This window comes from Xyrauchen texanus, chromosome 12, assembly GCF_025860055.1.
Source record: "Xyrauchen texanus isolate HMW12.3.18 chromosome 12, RBS_HiC_50CHRs, whole genome shotgun sequence".
Lineage (NCBI taxonomy): Eukaryota > Metazoa > Chordata > Actinopteri > Cypriniformes > Catostomidae > Xyrauchen > Xyrauchen texanus.
Window position 1 is genome coordinate 7,231,922 of NC_068287.1, and position 23,034 is coordinate 7,254,955.

The following is a 23,034-nucleotide window of genomic DNA, read 5'->3' on the forward strand; positions in this document are numbered from 1 at the left end:
CATGACAGTGAAAAGACGGCAACACAGCTAATGAGGGACACAAGGATTGCCATCCTACGAAGCAACTCAATACCGGGAGATAAGCGGCTAACACTACAGCGCCCTGTCGGCTTCACACTAGCTTCCTTCCCCTGATATTGAAAACACTGTGAGTCACAATGTCACAACGTAGCAAAAGTAAAAAAGGAAATGGAGATAACCAATCTGAGACTGTGCGTTCAAGAAGCAGTCGTTCATCTGGTACATTGTCCAGCTCGAAGATTAGCATGGCCGTCGCCATGGCAAAGGCAAAGGCTGAAGCATCGCAAGCTAGAGCGGCACATGCGCTAAAAGAAATTCAACTTAAAGTGGAGCAGGCACGAGTTCAAGCTATTCTTGATGCTTTAAATGATGAAAAAGAAAAGGATGCTGCCATAGCAGAGGCAAATGCTGTTGTGGCTGGTTTACAAGATATGGGCTTTGAAGTATGCAGTAAAGCTAACAGCCCGGTCCCTCAATCGGTCAAAGACCAGCGCGTCACAGCCTATGTGTCGGCACAAGCCAGCCTAAGCAGCAGGGGTCTACCCATCAGAACAGGGAGTGAATATGTTTCGCCAACGCTTCATTCTCCACACCCTCAACCAATTAATGTAATCTCTTCAACACCCCAACCACTCAACGCAAGTCAAACCCAAGCTGTTGCTTCTGCCGACATTATGTCACACCAAATTCCTCAGGCCCCTCAGACCAGTGGGGCACCGCCACAACAAAGCTTCAATCAGCCTCTCAACTCCTCTCCAGCTCTTCAGCTTGGTGGGAATCGTCCGCAACAGAACTTCAAACTGGGTTCCTCATCTCCTACACACGCACCTGCTCACAGGATGCCTTATGGAGCTAGCTATGACCATTCTACGTCCACTGGAGACCTCATCAAATACCTCGCCCGCAGCCACCTGGTGACTTCAGGCCTCACCACATATGATGACCAGCCAATGAACTATTGGGCCTGGAAAACATCGTTCATGAACGCTATCGTCGATTTAGACCTGTCTGCCGCAGGAGAACTCGACCTCCTCACCAAGTATCTGGGTAAAGAATCAACAGAACAAGTAAGAAGAATAAAAACAGTCAACATCAAGGATCCAGCAACTGGATTGCACATGGCATGGGGGCGCCTCGACGAAATATACGGCTCACCAGAGGCCGTCGAGCAGGCTTTATTCAACAAACTAGAAAACTTTCCAAAGGTCACAACAAAGGATCCACAGAGACTCAGGGATCTAGCCGACCTGTTGGCAGAGCTACAAGCCGCCAAGGAAGACGGCTATCTGGCAGGCTTGTCGTACTTGGATACCTCTAGAGGAATTAAGCCCATCATTGAGAAACTCCCATACAACATACAAGAAAAGTGGCTTTACTTTGGTACAAGATACAAACAGGAACATTTCGTTAGCTTCCCACCTTTCTCAGTGTTGGTAAACTTCATCGCCACGGAGGCAAGGGCTCGCACCGACCCAAGCTTTAACCTCTTCATGCAAGCTCCAGCAGAGAGAGAGAGAGTAAGTGGGAGAGGCCTACAAAGACATCCGTTTATGTTCACAAGACGCAGGTCTCAGGAACTGCTAAGGACGAGTGTAAAGAGAGTACAGAACGAATTGATCCAAATAAATACTGCCCTCTGCATAAAAAGCCCCACCCTCTGAGGAAATGCAGAGGCTTCCGTGAAAAGAGCATAAATGATCGCAAACAGCTTTTGAAAGATCATTACATCTGCTTTCGATGTTGCTCCTCCACAGAGCATCTTGCAAAGAACTGCACAGCTGAGATAAAATGTACAGAGTGTGAGAGCACCGCTCATGCGACAGCGCTTCACCCCTGCCCACCTACCTGGAAATCTAAGTCATTCCCTTCCACTTCAGATGACGGCGGGGAGGAGGACAGAGCAGAGATCCAGGAGGTCAAGTCGACGTGCACTCAAGTATGTGGTGAAGGATTGAGTGCCAGAGCATGTGCTAAGATCTGCCTCGTCAGCGTGTTCCCAAACGGACGCAGGGAGGAGTCCAAGAGAATGTACGCCATACTGGACGAGCAGAGCAATCGCTCCCTGGCGCGGTCGGAGTTCTTCGAGGTTTTTAAGATCTCCGGAAGTTCCTACTCATATACACTCAAGACCTGTGCGGGACGTTCGGAGACAGCGGGGAGGAGAGCCAGCGGTTACACTGTGGAGCCGGTGGACAAGATAGTAAGCATTTCTTTGCCTACACTCCTCGAGTGCAACCAAATCCCTAACGTTCGCACTGAGATTCCTACGCCGGAAGCAGCTTACCATCATGCCCACCTGAAGCACATCGCAGATAAGATTCCGCCTCTGGATCCGGATGCCAAAATACTCCTCTTACTGGGCAGAGACATCTTACAGGTACATAAGGTTCGTGAGCAGATAAGTGGCCCAGGAGATGCTCCGTTTGCTCAAAGGCTTGACCTAGGATGGGTCGTCGTCGGTGATGTGTGCCTCGGAGGTGCCCACAGACCACTTGAGGTGAGGAGTTACAAAACAACCACCTTAGAGAACGGTCGTACGAGTTATCTTCTGCCATGCAACAACCAGATCAGAGTGAAAGAGGTGTTTGGTCAAGTGCCTAAATCTCCACAACTAACCTCCACCCGTGGCTCAATGATGCCCAGTGGAGACTGCTTGGGGCAGAATGTCTTCGCTCGTACTTCCGACGACCACAGACTCGCTCCATCCATGGAGGATCTAGAGTTTCTGAAGATAATGGAAGCTGAGTGCTCTCAGGACAGCTCCAAAAGTTGAGTTGCACCTTTGCCCTTTCGGTCGCCGAGACAGCGGCTGCCTAACAACAGGAAACAGGCTTTCGACCGTCTTGTCTCACTCCGGCGCTCATTGGAAAAACAACCACAGATGAAAGTCGATTTCCTAGAGTTTATGGAGAAGATGCTCCAGAAGACACACGCAGAAGTTGCCCCGCCAGTGCAGCCTGGACAAGAGTGTTGGTACCTGCCCCTGTTCGGTGTGTACCATCCTAGGAAGCCGGATAAGATCCGTGTGGTCTTTGACAGCAGCGCGTCATGTGAAGGAGTGTCACTCAACGATGTCTTGCTCACTGGCCCTGACCTTAATAATAGCCTGCTAGGTGTTCTTATGAGGTTCAGGAAGGAACAGGTGGCGATCACTGCCGACATCGAGCACATGTTCCACTGCTTTGTCGTTAAGGAGGAACACCGTGATTTTCTCCGCTTCCTGTGGTATAGGAATAACGACCCTACCTCCGACATTGTTGAGTACAGAATGCAGGTTCATCTTTTTGGGAACAGTCCCTCGCCTGCCATCGCAGTGTATGGTATGCGACGGGCAGCTAAGGAAGCAGAAGCTGACTATGGCAGTGATGCAAGAAGGTTTATTGACCGCGAGTTCTACGTTGACGACGCTTTAAAGTCGTTCGGCACCTAGGAAGAGGCCATCAGCGTCCTCGGGCGAGCACAGAAGATGCTTGCAGCTTCTAACCTCAGGCTGCACAAAATTGCTTCAAATCGACCGGCAGTCATCGAAGCATTTCCATCCGAAGATCGCGCCAAGGACGTCAACAGCCTAAATCTCTTTGTTGATGATCTGCCCATCCAACGTAGCCTTGGATTGTTCTGGAACATGCGCACAGACACCTTCATGTTTCAAATCAAAGATGATCAGAAGCCATTCACTCGCAGAGGGGTACTCTCAACTGTGAACAGCCTCTATGATCCTCTAGGGTTCCTTGCACCCATTACGGTTCATGGAAGACTTATACTCAGGAAACTCACCACGCAAGCAGAGGACTGGGATTCACCTCTTCCCAAAGATATGGAGATTGAGTGGACTAGATGGAAACAGTCACTCCAAGACCTAGAGGGGCTCCAGGTACCACGCCCTTACACGTCCTTCTCCACCGCAGGTGCGCTAAAAAGAGAACTCTGTGTCATTGCAGACGGATCAGTCAAGGCAATAGCAGCCGTAGCCTACGTCAAGGTGACAAGCCACCAAGAACAGACCGAGATTGGCTTTGTCTTCGGGAAGGCAAAGTTGGCCCCCCAGCCTGGCTTAACTATACCGAGACTTGAGCTCTGTGCGGCTGTACTCGCCATCGAGATCGCCGAGATGGTAGTCACAGAGATGGACACAACATTCGACAACATCACCTACTACACAGATAGCAAGGTCGTATTGGGGTACATCCAGAACCAGTCAAGGAGATTCTATGTATACGTACACAACAGGGTCCAACGAATCCATCAATCACCTTGTTCCGGCCAGTGGAAGTATGTCCCAACGCATCTCAACCCTGACATTGGGTCAAGAACTGTTACACCAGCTTTGCTTAGCAGCACAACTTGGCTCAAAGGACCAGCCTTTCTCCATGATGCATCTTCGCATTCACCTGAGCTTCAAGAGACTTATAACCTTATTGAACCTGACACCGACTCTGAAGTGCGTCCCCAGGTGGTGACAAGTCTCACACATATTACCAGAGATGTGGTACACCCACAACGCTTTGGACGCTTCTCCAAGTTCAGCAATCTCCTCACAGCCATAGCGCACCTCATCCACGTGGCCCGTTCCTTTGCCCATTCCACCCAGAATAAATGTCAAGGGTGGCACATCTGTCGCTCTACAGAGGAAGAGTTGTTGAGGGCCAAAGTGTGCATTGTGAAGAGTGTCCAGAATGAGTGCTATACAGAGGAACTTAAGTGTATCAACTCAGGATCCAACATCCCATCTTCCAGCAGCCTGTGGAAATTGCACCCCACCATAGACCAAGGTCAACTTCTTAGAGTGGGAGGTCGGATTGGACAGTCAGATCTGAGCATGAACGAGACTCACCCCATCATCATTCCTGGCCAGCATCATCTCGCAACCCTGCTCGTGTCTCACTATCACGAAGCAGTGAAACACCAAGGAAGACATCTGACTGAAGGTGCCATTCGAGCGGCAGGGTTCTGGCTGATGGGAGCTAAACGCTGCATCAGTAGTCTGCTTCATAGATGTATCACTTGTAGAAAGCTCAGGGGAAAGACCGAACATCAGCAGATGGCAGCTCTGCCAGCAGAACGGCTACAAGTAGCACCTCCTTTTACCTACGTAGGTGTCGACGTCTTTGGACCATGGGACATTGTCTCACGCCGCACAAGAGGAGGAGTCTCCAACTCTAAACGATGGGCTGTGATGTTCTCATGCATGTGCTCAAGGGCAGTTCACATCGAGGTAATTGAAGCAATGAGTTCCAGCAGCTTTATCAATGCCTTGAGGAGGTTTTTTGCAGTCAGGGGCCCAGCAAAGCAGATCCGCTCTGACTGCGGAACTAACTTCATCGGCGCCTCTCGTTAGCTGGAGATGGGCAAGACTAATCCAGGCTTCAACAGTGTGGAAGAGTACCTGGACACTCAGAGCTGCACCTGGGTATTCAACCCGCCCCACGCGTCTCATATGGGTGGCGCGTGGGAATAAATGATTGGCATTGCTCGCCGTATTTTGGACTGCATGCTGCTCGAGCAGAGGAGGTCCCACCTGACACATGAAGTTCTGACCACACTCATGGCCGAGGTAGCCGCAATCATGAATGCTAGACCGCTCATCCCAGTGTCATCGGATCCGGAATCTCTTCTCATCCTCACCCCAGCAATGCTCCTGACTCTCAAGACAGGCTCTGCACCTCCTCCTCCGTCAGGAAGCTTTGAGGAAGCGCATCTCGTCAGAGAGGAGTGGAAGCGGGTTCAGGGCCTAGCAGACATGTTTTGGAACAGGTGGAAACATGAATACCTCAAAACATTGCAGCTTCGACACAAGTGGCAAGGAAAAAGGCCGAACCTCCAAGAAGAAGACATAGTTCTCTTGAAAGACAATCAGGCAAAGAGAAATCAATGGCCTACGGGCATCATCACAAAAAACTTTCTAGGAGAAGATGGATTGGTTCGGAAGGTTCAAGTGGAAGTCGTCAAGGATGGAATCAGAAAGACTTTTTCTCGGCCTATTACAGAAGTGGTTCTGCTTCTTTCCCCAAAGACTGATTCTGTTAATTGTTGTGGGCTCTTTAAAGACCCCAAGCGGGGAGTGTCATGTCACTTTAAAATGTGTTTTCTACCCTGTTTCAGCAGTTCAGTGGTTTGTTTATCTTTGTAACCATAGTAACGTAGTACCAGCGCATGTTAGGAAACAGGAAGAAAAATTGCTATGCGCTAATTTGCTACAGGAATGTGCGAGCTCTACCAGTCGTCAGTTTCTGAGTCGATCGCTTTTCCTTTCCCCTTTTTGCTAAGGCAACGTCTGTGAGTATTTATCATCGTGTAACATTAGGTTACTGCTTATTTTAATTTTGTAAGACTATTGAGAAGGCTAATTTAGCTTTGTTTATTGCTGCTGTTGTTTTTTACTAGCTCTAATGTGTTAATCATATAAGCTGCACTGCTATGTTAGCTAATCGGTGCTATTTACACTGTTACTGTGTATTTGGGTTTGATTAATAATATAGACTTCTTATACTGTATTGCAGTTTCACAAAATTCCCAGTAAACTTCTTGGAAATGAATCAGCTGTGTCCTGGAGTTTCTTGGGAGTGTTTAAGCTGAATGGAATATAGTCCATGACAGTAGGTCTGTCTTTAAAGGTTTATAATCTAGCATTGAAAATCAATTAGTCAATGGAAGAAATAAATGTGATTTTTACTTTCGAAACAAGACTGTTGCAATTTTGCTTGCCTCCTCTCTCCTCTCTCATTTCTGCTTCAGCCTGGGCTCTTCATTTCTGGCCACAAAAGTGGCACAAAACCAGTATCGGTATCGAGACATCCCTAATTATTTATTCACCCTAATTACTAACCTCAAGGCACTTGCATATCCCGGCTGCGGTTTCCTTGCAAGTGGTGCGAAGAATGCATACTGCTCTCTGAAGGCAATTTATTCATAGACAAGTAACTATGAGAAATGCATTATACTATAATAATGTGTGACCAGGAGCATCCAAAGATGCAAGTTATAGTGCTTCACATTCGTTCTAGTGTGAAAACATGCCTTTTAAAGACAAATGTCGGGGTCAGTCAGCTCACTCTGGAGAACAAAGGTGTGTGTGTGTGTGCGTTGGGGAGCTGAAGGTTGTCAGAACCCGTTTAGGCTGCCTGATATTGAAAGAACAGTTTCTCACACCTTGATATGTTTTGGTGCAACATCTGCTCTCTCTGTGTGTATATATATCTCATTTGATTCTAGAGTTTAATTTGAAGTTATTTCATGTTTTAGCTTCTAAAAAGTAAGTTCTTTTAAAGTGAAACTAAATTCCTGACAAGAAACCAGCACAGTCCCAGCAGCTGAGAAGAGTTGCCCAAACTTATCTGACAGCTAGAACTCCCTCAGAATCCAAGAGCAACCGCACTTTAAATATTAAAGAAATAGTAATAGTAGTTTATACTATAATTGATCATCTCTGCTGATTGAAAAGCTTATTCTTATAGGGCCATTGAAGAGCATTATATTGTCTCTTGTAGCGTTCAAACTACATGCATCGGGAGGTGCTGCAGATAGCGGAGCTTTACCCCAACGTGAGAACCACACCCTGGCGTATGGTCACCATCTGGGGAGGGGCCAGTCTGCTGAAGGCATACCTGCGCAGCATGCATGATCTGCTCTCAATGCCGGACTGGAAATGGGACTTCTTCATCAACCTCAGCGCCACTGACTTCCCCACAAGGTCAGCTCACTGCTAATGATGCACTTTCCACTGCTATTTATTTCACCTTTCAGATTTATTTTAGCAAATGTGTTAATGTTGTTCAAGCTTATAGATACATTTTGTTTTTGTAGTTACACACCCAATTCCAACATTGTTATTCAGACTAGTTAGTGAGTTATCTGGACGATAAGTCGACCAGTCACTCTTAAAAAAGCCCATAGTAGTTGTAGTTATCTATGAAAATGATAAAATGTCTTAAATTAGGGAGGCACCGATAATCCAATTCTTGATGTAACTGATACTTTTTGACATGTAATGGCTGATAACTAATAAATGGCCAATGTTATAGATCTATACAATTGTGCGCAAAAAAACAGTGAGAAAAAAAGAGGTCTGACTGATAACCAATGTGTTTTGATTATTAGTTACAAGAAAAGTTGGTTTGTGTTGGTCTGAAGCCAAGTGAACATGCAGTATTAGCTATAAACGTTTTGTAGCCCATAAATAAACTATTTTAAGCTATTTTAACATTTCAAATGTATTTAAACTAAAAGGCAAAAATAAATAGGGCACATTTTAAAGGAGACCTATTATGCCCCTTTTTACAAGAAGTAATATAAGTCTCAGGTGTCCCCAGAATGTGTCTGTGAAGTTTCAGCTCAAAATACCCCACGGATCATTTAATATACCATGTTGTAAAAGCCTCTTTTTTTAGTGGAATCAAAAACATGCTGTTTTCGTGTGTATCTCTTTAAATGCAAATGAGCTGCTGCTCCCCGCCCCCGACATAGCTCTAGTCTGGTGAATACAAACAGTGACAATGGTAACTTTAGCTGCATTAGCCGTGGAATCAGCTAACAAGCACATTCGGAAAGGTGATTTGTCAACATTCACAAAATCTAAAATGTGATAATTACATCTTCAGGATATAAAGCTGGAATACAAACAGTTGGTACTGATCCATGTTTGAGAATCACATTTTTTTGAAAATCCTGCTTTATATTGACACTCATTCAAAGCAGTCCAGTGTAAAATGATTTGCACAAACATACACACATTTTTTTTATGTTTTGGGGAACATTTCCTTCAAAAACGAAACTTCTTCAGTGACTCTGTTGCCGGGAGTACATGAAGACTCTTATGTTCAATTTTACAGCCAACAACAGAACACTTATGACGCTTACAAAGCTGAGACATTCTTCTTCTCACTGTATCTGCTCCAGTGCGGAAAAAAATCATCTGTGATAATAGGGTGGAGTCTGCCACCAGTCGTGACGTCACTTTACAGCAGAAACGTAAACGGTTCATTTTGACACTGTTTTTGATTCATAGAAATATAAGAAAGAGGAGTGGGTGGACTTTTAACATTGTAGGCAGAGCTGGACTGTTAATCTGGCATACCGGACATTTTCCCGATGGGCCGACGCATTTTGGGGCCCATCAGGGGCGGACTGGCCATCGGGAGAACTGAGTGGGCCGGTGGGTAGGCCGCGAAACGAACCGACTGGGCCGCGATAAGCTAAAACGTGCCGCCACGTTATGCAGAACGGACCACAAAACGCGCCGCGATATGCAGAAATGGACAGCGAACACCCCCCAACAACTTTTGGGCCAGTTGCTATGTAAAATCCCGGGCCGATTTCTCTTCCCAGTGCAGCCCTGATTGTAGTGTGGGTGTGTACACACACTGCCGACTCACGTTTATGTTCAAACACCATGTAAAAGTGAATTTTGCATTATAGGAACATAATTCAGAGCTGAAATAAGTTTTTTGAACATTTTCAAGTGACATTATTAAAAGTTGTGTAAACTTTTTTTTTTTTTTTTTAAAGCAATGAACTGAACTAATTTTAATGCATGAATGCACACAGCACTGCCATTGATATAGGCACATAGCAACTTACTATATTTGCCATAAACTCCCTATGCCTTTGAAGATATTGCCAGATGATGGCAAAAGTCATCTAAATCCTAAAATTAGGTGGAAATGACAGTTCACAAATTTCCAGATATATTTTTCTCCCTTACAAAATAGCTGATAAGCAATATGTTGCCGATATTCTTTCAATTCTTATATAAAATGCTGGAAGAGAATTTATGATATTGTGTAAATTATGAGTACCTAACCCTCGGCATTTCATTAGATCTTAATATTCTAGAAGAGAGGAAGATTTGTGTCTGCAGGTTTTAGCTTAGAGCTGCGTGGAAGCGTGATGAAGCAGGCAAATCTCTTTCTTTCTTTGCAGTCTGTTCTGGGAAGATTTCCGTAATGCATCAGCGCCTTAATAGTTCAGAATCCCTCCAGAATTCTGTGCTGTTTTCTTTTTTAAAAGCAAAGTCTAATAGCTGTATGTGGCTTGATGCACATGCAGACGTTGATGTCAACCAAATCCTGGCAGCAGCAGATAAATCCCTCCTGAAGACGTCTATACATTCACCCACGCACCCTGCTGTCAGCGCTACATCTCTGACTTAATCCTTCATTTTTTATTCCTCTTTTTTCTGCTCCTGCACTATCGGACTCAAACAGGACCAACGATGAGCTGGTGGCGTTTCTCTCCCAGAACCGTGACAAGAACTTCCTAAAGTCTCACGGCAGAGAAAATGCAAGGTAGATCATTGACCGTTCTAACGGACCGTTCTTGAAGTAAACCTATTACAGACGTTACACATCTATAATGCATCACAGATTCTTCCTTTTAATTGTGGGTCAGAGACAAATAAGGATGTCTGAGATAAGGAACAGGAAAAATAATTTTAATGTACATTTTGAAGTTAATTGGCCAAATTCCTAGAAACGTTATCTTTGCATTTATCTTGTTCTCATACGTTTGATGAACTTTTCTGTTTTCATCTTAATGAGTCATGTGTCAATTGGTTAGGTAAAAAACTTAGCACACATTTTCCTGAGGTATTTATAATTTATATGCTAATAATATTTTTGTTATTTGTTGACAAAAGTGTAATAAATGTTAATAATATGTTTTGGTTATACCACATTGACATTTGATGGACAAACGTTTTTCAACTGTTAATAATATGTTTTGGTTATGCCACATTGACGTTTGATGGACAAACGTTTTTCAAATGTTAATAATATGTTTTGGTTATACCACATTGACATTTGATGGACAAACGTTTTTCAAATGTTAATAATATGTTTTGGTTATGCCACATTGACGTTTGATGGACAAACGTTTTTCAAATGTTAATAATATGTTTTGGTTATGCCACATTGACATTTGATGGACAAACGTTTTTCAAATGTTAATAATATGTTCTGGTTATACCACATTGACATTTGATGGACAAACGTTTTTCAAATGTTAATATGTTTTGGTTATACCACATTGACATTTGATGGACAAACGTTTTTCAAATGTTAATAATATGTTCTGGTTATACCACATTGACATTTGATGGACAAACGTTTTTCAAATGTTAATATGTTTTGGTTATACCACATTGACATTTGATGGACAAACGTTTTTCAAATGTTAATATGTTTTGGTTATACCACATTGACATTTGATGGACAAACGTTTTTCAAATGTTAATATGTTTTGGTTATACCACATTGACATTTGATGGACAAACGTTTTTCAAATGTTAATAATATGTTTTGGTTATGCCACATTGACGTTTGATGGACAAACGTTTTTCAAATGTTAATAATATGTTTTGGTTATGCCACATTGACGTTTGATTTGGTGGTAAAAAAAAAATTCAACTTTTAATAATATTTTGAAATAAAAATGCTTAATTACTTAATAAATAATATCAAATGAGTATGCCGAATGACTTAAGGTTGTAGTTGTTTTCTTTAGAGGAATTGAGTTGCCTTCTGAGGACAATTATACTGCATTGACATTTTTGTAGCAAAACAATTTAATTTAATTTTGGTGACAATGGTCAACATCCTGGTCTCTCTCGTCGTGTAGGTTCATTAAAAAGCAGGGTTTGGATCGCCTGTTCCATGAATGTGACAACCACATGTGGCGTCTAGGTGAGCGCACCATCCCTGAGGGGCTGGATGTGTCTGGAGGCTCGGACTGGTTCTCCCTCACACGGAGGTTTGTGGAATATGTGGTGAACTCTCAGGATGACCTGGTGACGGGGCTCAAGCAGTTTTACACCTACGCTCTTCTGCCTGCTGAGGTACTGCACCATCTTTGCACTCATTCACATCTTCTGATTCTGTTTGCTCAAATATTGCTCTTCCAGCAGTCAGGACTTGCTCTTTGAAGTGGCCATATAATGGAAGCAGAATTTTAATTTTTGAAATGAGTTTGATATGGACATACTTTAACTTCCCCTGGGGGATCTACATTGGGCACACTTTCGAACAAAATCTGAAGAACTTTGAATTATGAATTTGGGGAATAATGTGCTTAATTGTCATGAAAATAATGTAGTAATGCAAAGAAATACAATACAAATTGATTATACTGTACGACCCCTTTAGAGATCTCACCCTCCTCCATTTCAGGCCTGCATTACTGTTGTATATTAATTCTGGTTGGATATCACTGTTCATAAGTCAAAGCTGTTTATATAAGTCTAGTTGATTCCATTGGCACAGCAGTTATCAGTAAACACAAGCGCTGTGTCCCTGAGGTTATATTTGTGTAATCCCTCTCTGTCTGGTTTTCAGTCTTTCTTTCACACTGTACTGGGAAACAGCCACATGTGTGAGACTCTTGTGGACAATAACCTGCGTGTGACCAACTGGAACAGGAAGCTGGGCTGTAAGTGCCAGTATAAGCACATAGTGGACTGGTGCGGCTGTTCACCTAATGACTTTAAACCAGCAGACCTCATTCGAATACAGGTACAGTATATAGTTATTTCATCCCACAGACATATTGAGTCAGGACAGACACTGTATCGAATGGGTGTCTGTTAATGTCTTGTACACATAGAGCGCAACTGTGACTGTCCACTTTGGACAACGCTTAAGTGAAGGTTTAATCATGATTTTCTCAATGGAGAAAATGAGCTGTTGGAGAACCCGACTGTTGTGCTGTATAATGTTGTAATATGAATGCTCAAATATTTCAGACTTGTTCCATCAGAGAATAGTTTCGCTACTGATGGGTCTTAGCAAATGATGGTTACGTGCTGTAAATCACCGCAGTTCATAGGCACAGACTCTACCACAACTCTTCTTTTCTTGCTCAACAGCAGCTGACACGGCCCACATTCTTTGCCCGTAAATTTGAGTCCACTGTGAACCAAGAGGCCATAGAGATTCTGGACACTCATTTGTACGGGCAGTACCCGCCAGGTACAGTGGCACTGAAAGCATACTGGGAGAGTCTGTTCGAGCATGCTGATGGGGTCTCGTCACTGAATGATGTGGCTCGTACTGCATACTCATCTTTCTTTAGACTGGCCCTTCGTAGACAGGAGAACACTCAAAGCATTACAGACACCTGCCGGTGAGAATGCCATCTGTCCATTCATCCATCTGTCTACCTGTCTGTTGAAATGTCTACTAGGCATGTCATGAACTATCGATATGTCTATTATTGATCTCTACATTATTTTATCGATATATTTTCGAGGTATTGATATATTAAAATTAGCCGACATTTAAATTAGAAGCCTAATTTGCATGCTTTGCAATTCACTGTCACATGCTGTAATAGATTTGGGAGACCACAAGAGGGTGATATAACATTTACTGAAGCAGGTCGCAAGGCATCGGTATCACAGTGTAGGATGGGTATTTTAGATCTCCTTGCACAGGATTCATACACGCAAAAGTTACGGCGGTCTTTTACTTTTTCAAGAATGAAAGTGGCCGGGTTTGCCGTTTAGTGTATTAAACTGATTTAACTGCGCAAACTGAATGATTGGAAATTATAAACCTATAATAGGTTTCTTTCAAGCTGTCAAACCACAAAAAGACATACTTGTTACTGGAAATACATTGTGTAGGCTTTATGAAAGATACATATAAATGATATATCATCCAGTGATGACTAGAGTAAATTATCTTTGTTCATAGATAATGATTTGGGTCAAATTTAATGAAAAAACTATGCGAGTTGCACTCCATGATGCTGCAGATTTTAAGCAGCCTCTGGAGACGGCGAGCCCGCACTGTGTATGTACCTAAAGAATATAGTTTTTTTTGTTGTTGTTTATTTTAGAATGCACCATGTCGTCTGCCAGACACGTCCAACCCCTTGTAATTTACCCTGCCTCTCACACTTCACCAAAGTTGTGTTGAGAAACATATTTGAAAACACAGACTACTGTGCAACGGGCAGCCCTATTTATATCTGAAAAAATTCCAATATATATATATCCATATTCATCAGGAAAATCTTCAGATTATCGATGCTTGAAAGGTCCCAAGCCTAACGTCTACCTATCTGTCTATTTGTCAGTCTAATGTCTACCTGTCTGTCTGACATTCTGTCTATCTGAATACTTGTCTGTCTACCTATCTACCTGTCTGTCCGTCTACCTGTCTGTCAGTCAACGTATCTGTTTGTCTACCTGACTGTCTGTCTGTCTGTCTGTCTGTCTGTCTGTCTGTCTACCTTTCTGACAATCTACCCATCTGTCTGTTTGTCTGTCCATCTTCCTGTCTGTCTGTCAGACTGTCTGTGTCAGTCAGTCAATAAAATAATAGTTTTACTGACTGACTGACGCACTGCCGTCTCCGGTCGGCCCTTATCCCTCTCGGAGGCTTAATTAACCCGATTAGGGTCCTGGTGTGTAACATCACGACCCGGCCCCGCCCTACCACAGTCTGTCTATCAACGCGTCTGTCTGTCTGTTTGTCTGTCCATCTACCTGGCTGTCAGTCTACCATCTGTTTCTCTGCCTGTCTGTTTGTCAGTCTGTGTGACCGTCCACCCATCTGTCCATCCACCCGTTTGTCCATCTACCTGTCTGTCAGTCTATGTCTGTCCATCAACCCGCCTGTCTATCTGTTTGTCTGTCTACCTTTCTGTCCATCTACATGTCTGTCAGTCTGTGTCTGTCCATCAACCCGCCTGTCTGTCTACCTGTCCATCTATCTGTGTGTCCGACCACCCATCTGTCCATCTACCCGTCTGTCTGTCTATTTACCCGTCTGTCTGTCTACCTGTCCAACTATCTGAGTCTGACCACCCATCTGTCTGTCTACCTGTTTGTCTGTCTACTTTTCTGTCCTTCTACCTGTCTGTCAGTCTGTCTGTACATTTACCCATCTGTCTGTCTGTCTGACTGACTATCTGTGTGTCCATCCACCCATCTGTCTGCCTGTCTGTCTGCAGGTATCGTACAGAGTCTTGAAAGGTTTGGTTTTCAAGGTTTGAAATATGTTTGAATTTTCCTTGAAAATGCTTGATTTTTTCCTTAGGTTGTTGACAGCTCTAAAAGATCTAAAATTGTTTTGAATTTGAAATAGATATTATGCAGTAATGTTATGTTTGTGATATCTCGTAAGCGCAGGAGCGCATGTGCACCACTACACATCTTTTTATTATGTTGCGTGCACACTGATGCCTTCAGTTTACCATTAAACAATGCTTGAGGGAATGTTATGAAATTACGACAGATATTACTGTTGTACTATTTTTTTACATTCAATAATAATAATTTAATATTACATTACAGTAATATATTATTACAGTTTGCTTATGAAACCTCTTAAGATATCACAGACGTCTCAGCATGATGTTTTACATTAAATAATTGATTATTCATCGGCCTTGTATTGATATGTTGGTACATTTACCAATTTTAATATGATAAACACAAATGTATATTTGATTAATATTATTCTTACATGAACTCATTTAGTGGAAAACATGACTTGCAGAAACCCTGTTTGATCAGCAGTGTTAAATGTACAAAGGCCTTGTTGAATGTGTGCCCCAGCCTCTGTGTATACATTTATTCTTTACATATTTTATCTCTCAATACAGCTGAAATCACTCAATATTCATAATAACATAATCTTCAAATCAGTCTGATAATTGCAGTCACGTCTTATAGTGGTGTATGGGGAAACAATGCCATCACACTAAATGTATTTCTGATACAGATGTGCATGTTTAGAGGTGATATTCCACATGCTTCTCATATCTTGTCACTGAATAGCTTGAAATAGCTTTTATTTGAAGTGGAAAAAACAAACCAACACAAACTTTAAAATCTTTAAAATTAGCTAAATCTATTTGATACTACTATTAATTTTCCACATGGAAATAAACAATTACAGTAACCAGGATTTGTTTTTCCCTATGGTAATTCACGTTCTACAGATAACCGGTGTTTCCAACTATGTGTGTGTGTTAATGCAAGACTTTAACTGTAATTATATTAAAGGATGAAACGTACTTCACGCAGATGTGAGCACTTGGTCAATGCATGGTCCCGTTGTTCTTACATTGCGTGCGCTCTTGCATTGCTCTGGCGGTTACAAACCTCAGACCACAAGGGGGCAATAGATTTTTTTAGGCATGACCATGAAACAGGTACTGCATCTGAAAACTGGATAAGTCTGCATTCGGAGGCTGTATACGGAGGCAGGATGAAACTACGTTGCTTTTCAAACTGTTCGGAGACCAGATCTTTAAGAGTTCCATTCATTCAAAACAGCTGTTAGTTAAGCCATTAACTGATTAGGAAGCATGTCAGCTGCCTACGTTTTCGGATTCAGCCCAGATGTGGTAGATGAGTGGATTGTTTAGGAGTGGGGAGAGACACGGAGAAAAAACAAGTTTGTTTAAGGAAAAAAATCAGCTTTTGGCAGCGCTGAGAATGCAGCGCGTACATGCGTCATGTTATGAATTGAGCGCTGACACATTACACACGCAACAATTTCTGTCCATCTACCTGTATGTCTGTCTATCTATCCATATGTCTGTCTGTCTATCGTACCCGTATGTCTGTCTGTCTATCTTACCCGTATGTCTGTCTGTCTATCTTACCCGTATGTCTGTCTGTCTATCTACCCGTATGTCTGTTTACCTTTCTGTCCATCTACCCGTATGTCTTTCTGTCTGTCCATCTGAGTGTCCAACCACTCGTCTGTCTGACTGTCCCTCTGTCTGTCCATCTACCTGTCTGTCTGTTTGTCAACCTCTTTCCATTTGTCACCTGTTTTTCCTGTCAGTCTGTCTAACTCTGTCTGTCAGTCTCCCTGTCTGTCCATCTACCTGTCTATCTCTTTGTCAACCTGTCTTTCCATCAGTCTGTCTTTCTGTCTACCCATCTGTCTTTCGAACCATCTACTAATCTATCGAATCGTCTTTATCTGTCTATCTTTCCATCCATTTGTCTATCTGTCTCTGTAACACTATCTTTTTGTATGTCCATTTGTCCATCTATCCAGTTGTTTAAATTCAGTTAATTATTCTTCCACAGGTTCGAGCCCATTGGCTACCCAATCTCTGTGCACCTGTATTTTTATGATGACCGTTTCCAAGGTTACCTGGTGAGGCAGGAAGTGCAGAATGTGGCTGGAAGGTCAAGGGAGATGCTGGAGGTGTGGGCTGTTCCCCAGGCAACACTACAGCTGGAGCACAACCTTCATGAGTTTGAGAGACTCAAACACCTTGAGGTGAGAGGAACTGAGGTGTGCAATGTAGAGGGTCTGGGGAGATCAATAGGATATTAAACAGTGTTTGATTACCACATAAAAGCTACATTTACAGGTTTGGAGTTTGAAGAACATTTGACACGTTTTCAAGTCAACATGAAACGCCATTCGCAACCCATTATACTTCCATAATCTGACATATTTCAGAATGAAATGGGATATTGAAAAGTAAGAGGGATTTGGGACATCAGCTGAAAATGAAAGTTGTTTTAGTGGTGGAGTGTGTTATTACATTTTGATGATAAGAATCAAAAATCAAGGAATCGTGCACAATAAGACCAGGAACATGTTTATTTCATGTTGGCTTCAACGTCATCTTTGTTTTGTGGATGCTATTGTGGACTAGGTTGGAACCGAATGGGATCCAAAGGAGCGAATCTTCCGTAACTTTGGCGGTGTGATGGGACCCCTGGACGAGCCGGTGGCTGTTCAGAAGTGGGCTCGCGGTCCCAACCTTACAGCCACCATAGTGTGGATCGACCCAGCACACATAGTTGCAGCATCCTATGACATCAGCATAGATGTGGAGGCAGAGTTCACTCAATACAAGCCGCCCCTGCAGCGCCCTCTCAGGCCTGGAGTGTGGACGGTGCGTGTGTTGCGGCTGTGGGAGCGAGTAGCAGAAGCTCGCTTCCTGATCATGCCTCTGGCCTTCAAGGGACGAGAGCCACTACGCACAGGTGAGACATTAATGCTTAAAGCCTTGTGACGTACACTGAAGATGAGTCAACTTTTATATTTCATTGTTTTTGCAGATTTGTTTGTTGATTTTAGTGCTGCAGAAATTTCTTGTAAAAATATTGATTAATGCTTTGGACTTTTATCTGTTGCTGTGACTATATTCTTGTCTCCCTCTTGTTATCTCTTCAGAAGACCATGGCTGGATGCATGCAGGTCCACCAGGAAACGTATACTTGGAGCAAAGCTTTCAGCAGCTCTCCCATGTGTTGAAGCTGCCGCCCAGTGAGCCCGCCCTACAGGAGGCACAGAAGAAGATCTCCCTAGTGGGCAAGCCGCTGGAGGCCTGGGTGGACAGTTCTGTTGGGGCCTTCTGGGTCACCGGAAATACGTGCTCTGAGCAGACCTCTTTATGTCCCACCATAGGACTCTGCACTATGACCTCTTGGAGCTCCTTGTCCCCAGACCCCAAATCAGAACTGGGGCCTGTCAAAAGTAATGGTCGCATTAGGTAGCCCATGAGAACTCGAACAATCGGAGGAGAATGGTGAAGGGCCTGAAGGACAGTCCATAAGAGTGATGTTTACGAGTTGTGGTCTTTGAGATCATCCCATTACTAATCGTTGAGGTTTAAGCAACTAGTTGAGGGTGAATCTACCTGAGAAGGTAGATACATTTGCACAAGAAGACTGCCAGACATTGTAGGAGCCTTATTCAATTGTCACACAGATCCGTTGTTACAAGGTTCTGAGTCTTATTAGCACATATTTTACAGTGTGGGTTTATGCTACAAAGACCCAAATCAGAACAATTTGACAATTTTAGGGGCCATGCACACAGGACACTTTTATTTTTCTTCTTCCCCATTTAAAAAAAGCTTGATGGATCCCAACAGAATGAAATCACACACAAGTTATTATTATAATTTTTTAACTGTTTTAAACTTTAACTTTAAATGCGAAGTCTTAAAAACGTGGTCCTCAAGGTGCAGGATGCAAAATGTGTCAGAATGGTTAAAGATATATATCTAGCGTACACTAAATGGAACAAAACGCAGGTGTCTCCTAAACGTTTTAAATGTTATATTTTAAACTTTAACCAAAGTCTCAAAAATGTGGTGCTCATGATGCAAGATGCTGAAAAAACAACAAAATGTGTCATGACAGTCAAATATATATATTTAGTGTACACTAAATGGAACAAAACGCACGTGTCTCATAACACGTTTTAATTATTACTTTAAACTTCAAGCAAAGTCTCAAAAATGTGGTGCTCATGACACAAGATGCTGAAAAACAGCAAAATGTGTCATGACAGTCAAAGATATATATCTAGCTTACACTAAATGGGACAAAATGCAGGTGTCTCATAACACATTTTAATTATTACTTTAAACTTCAAGCAAAGTCTCAAAAATGTGGTGCTCATGACGCAAGCAACAGAAACGATTGCTGATTTTATAATGAAGTAAACATTGTTTCAAAATCTTTAAGTATTCAAGACAAGTAAACAGTCCATAATAAAAAAAGAACAAAAACAAAAGACAAACATTAAATTAAGGGTACATCCAAACTTATAAGTTTCTGTATTCTGTTTCCTAATGTCACTGTTTTCAAAAAGTATGCGTTCATTTAGAGTGTTTTTGAAACTGAAAACGCTGTTCCAATGTGGATGAGAGGCGTAAATAAAGCGAAATCAATATGGTTTTTAAATTAAAACATATTAGTGCGAACATGAAAACCAGTGCTTGAATACTTCATACTACTGTTGAAAACGTATTTAAAAAGTAAATATTCAAACGTGTATCTGCATTACAGCAAGAGCACACGCACACACAAAGAAACCACATGTCTAGTTTCTCTCTCTACTCTTTCCTTTTTAAATTGCACCATTCTTTTATGCTTAAAAGTAATTCGATTACAGTTACTAATTACTTTGTCATTTGATTACATCCAAGAAGACAACATAAAATGTACCGATCTAGTGCATGTTTGCATTTAAACTACAAGTAAAATAACAGCGAAGATGGGTGCAAGAACATGTCCGTGTGAATGGCCCTTTTATTCTTTATTACAAGAAAATCAAGCAGTGCACATTATTTTCCTCTCTAAAACAGTGGCCAAAACTCTTATTTAAAAGTGTTGGAAGTAAGTCGCTGGAGTCCTCTGGCTGTATCGCTATGCTTTCAGAACAGATTGAAAAAGTGCACTTTACTGTAAGACAAAGTTCCTATCTGATTGGCTGAATTTCAGAGGAGGAGGCGGAGCTTGTAAAATCATTGGTCTGCGGAACAATAGGTTTTTCAGATGTTGCTCAGAGACGCAGCATTGCATGGAATCATTGTGTACAGCAACAAAACAAGTGAAACTTCATACGAACTAAAGCCGTCCATCCAGAGACCGTTTCGAATCAGAGTTTTGTAAAACTGTGACTATTTGTCATCATGTTGAAAGTCCTCAACAAGGACATGTTGTTGTCCATTGCTGCGAAGTTCACTGCACAAAGTTCACAATGTACGAAGACGTGGACTTTATTTTTCGAGACTGCCTGAACTGACGCTGCTGAAGATCAATATGTAATTTCACGGTCGCGCATACACTTGTACGTTTTTCTTCCAGTTTCATTCTCAACTTACGAGTAGTTTCCTTAATGTCGTTTGTGTATTTTGTGTAAAGATCACAAGATTAGGAGACTTGAGTTACACCATTATTTGTCCAAACTACTAGCTGCTGTTTTTGTTTATAAGAATAGTTCACCCAAAAATAAACATTCTATCATGGTTTACTCACCCTCATGTCGTTCCAAACCTGTATGATTTTCTTTCTTCAGTGGAACAGAAAAGACGGACTGCAAAGCTCCAAAAAGGACACTATTCTTTCATTGGATGGAAAAATTCAGCTTGGACATTTTGTGACTCTTGAGGATGAGTAAATAATGAACTTACTTTTTGGTGATCTTTGGGTAACTCATGTAGATAATAAATAGAAATTTGGATTAGAATATGTCCATCTTCATTTAAACATGTCATTAACTGGTTGTCACTTTTTTTTAACCACCACATTTTGTGATTTGTTTTCTGTTTTTGTTGTGTGCTTTTTGACTTTGGGGAAAACGTATCTTGTGCAACATGCTGCTCTTTATTTGGCAACTCTTATTTGGTCGATTTAAAGTGTCCCATGATTTAAAAGAGTTGTTTAAGGTTTTGATTTACTGGTAACACTTTACAATAAGGTTACATTTGTTAACATTAGTTAACATGAACTAACAATGACTAATACGGTTCAGTCTCGGTTGATGTTCATTTCAACATATAATAATACATTTTTAAAATGAAAAGTTATATATGTTAACACTTAATGCTTTGTGAACTAACATGATTGCACAATAGTTTATTATATAATTTAGCATTAATTATTCATAAATGCTGTTAAAACTACTAGTTAGTTCAAGATACCTCATGCATTTACTAATGTTTATGATCAGAACCTTGTTCTAAAGTGGTACTTAACAGAATTTCTAGATGTTTTAGGTTAAAAGTGTCCTTTTCCTTTTCATATATGTGCTTCAGCAATGCTTTTGTGCTAGACAACAAAACAAGTGGAATGATGTAAAGATGAATGAATTATATTTTTCTATTTAAAGTCATATTTTAACCTGTCGGTGAGAACTTGAGAATGTTGCTTCAGCTTTTATTTTATGCCTCGTTCTCCATCATCACTCAGTCACTGAAGGTCTGTACACTCCTGTCTTAAACTCTTAAAGATCGGGTCACATTGAATCAGAGACTCATTTTTGGGCTGATTGGCAGCAACAGATGACACAATAAAGATGTGAAATTGCATGGTCTCATTTGACTTATTTTTTGTATGGGAAAATCTTCAATTAAAATAATAGTTAACCCATAAATGAAAATTTTGACAATATTTACTCGCATGTCATTCCAAATATGTTTTTTTTAAAGAATCTTTTTCCTCACGCAAAGCTATCGTATGGCATCAGAAGACCTGGAATATAGTGCACAAGTTGTATGGACTACTCTTACTTTAGGGGGCTGAACTGTGAGAAGATTGTTTAAAGAATTTAATTTTGTGTTTCACAGAAAATTAACAGCATGTGGGTTTGGAACAACATGAGGTGAGTAAATAATGACAAAATGTGTCGATTTATTCCCAACAATCTAAAATTTATTTAATTCAATAAAGAATGATTTTAAAAGTGCACTAAGTAATATTTGTTTTTGTGTCATCTTGGACTTACACTGACACCTAGTGGTTTGGATGCAGCATCATTGAAAATCAATGGTTTTCAGTTTCAGATGTCATTGTAGAAATGTAGTATTCACAGTCAGTCATGATTACTGTAATCAATGAGTGAAAGTGTCCAATAACAGGACGGTTACTGAGATTAATCGAGTAGTATTCAGCTGGTCATGTGATCCTAACATGGCCGCCCCCGTGTGGACCCTCTCCATGTAGAATAAAACTGCTTTTATAAGATTACTGATATGACTGGAGTCTTCATTTTAATGTAAGTGATCATGATTTCCTACATATTTAGCTAAATTACAATTCATGTCTTTTACGAGTTAAGCTTTTTTAATGAGGAAAAAATGAGAGTACACCTTTAAGGTATCTAAATTCTAATCGCGATTGCCTTCATTGTGTCTTTGAGATGTTTTCTTTTTACAGATGTGGTTGAGTTCTACAACATTTTCTGCTAGTTTCACAATGCGTTACACTCTTTAGTCCCTTGAATACACTTTGTTTGGGTTGAATAAATTATAAGTCATGTGGAAACAAGCATGACCTTTACGAGATCACTCTTCAGGGGACTGCGCATATGAATACATAAATATAACTAGCTGCTATTTCAAATGCATCATGTATTTTAGTTGCTATAACAATAGTGAGAGTATTCCTTTTCAAACATTTAACTTTATGGTGTAAAATATTTGGGTATTTTACTGCATAATCTTGTATTATTAATATTATTTGAATCACATTTTCTCACGCTAGCTCTTTTTAACAGTCCTGCAGTGTGGCAAATACATTTT

At 41.5% G+C, this 23,034-nt stretch overlaps 1 protein-coding gene across 3 annotated transcripts in view; it reads left to right on the forward strand.

The window, feature by feature from the left end:
- The window catches only part of LOC127653313 (xylosyltransferase 2-like), a 39,480-nt gene extending 17,128 nt beyond the window's left edge, over positions 1–22,352 (forward strand). Inside the window, exons 4-12 of one of the 3 annotated variants that reach the window (XR_007971790.1) lie at positions 7,509–7,711; positions 10,224–10,304; positions 11,635–11,851; positions 12,348–12,524; positions 12,878–13,134; positions 17,069–17,264; positions 17,650–17,983; positions 18,174–19,191; positions 19,343–22,351. Coding sequence is in view for 2 of the 3 variants with exons in the window: in XM_052139959.1 (XP_051995919.1) it covers positions 7,509–7,711; positions 10,224–10,304; positions 11,635–11,851; positions 12,348–12,524; positions 12,878–13,134; positions 17,069–17,264; positions 17,650–17,983; positions 18,174–18,496 (1,788 nt within the window). In the remaining variant the exon portion in view is untranslated. Of the gene's footprint in view, positions 1–7,508; positions 7,712–10,223; positions 10,305–11,634; positions 11,852–12,347; positions 12,525–12,877; positions 13,135–17,068; positions 17,265–17,649; positions 17,984–18,173 lie in introns of all 3 variants that reach the window. The other 2 variants (XM_052139960.1, XM_052139959.1) reach the window with 2 other exon arrangements.
- The last annotated feature ends 682 nt before the right edge of the window (positions 22,353–23,034 follow it).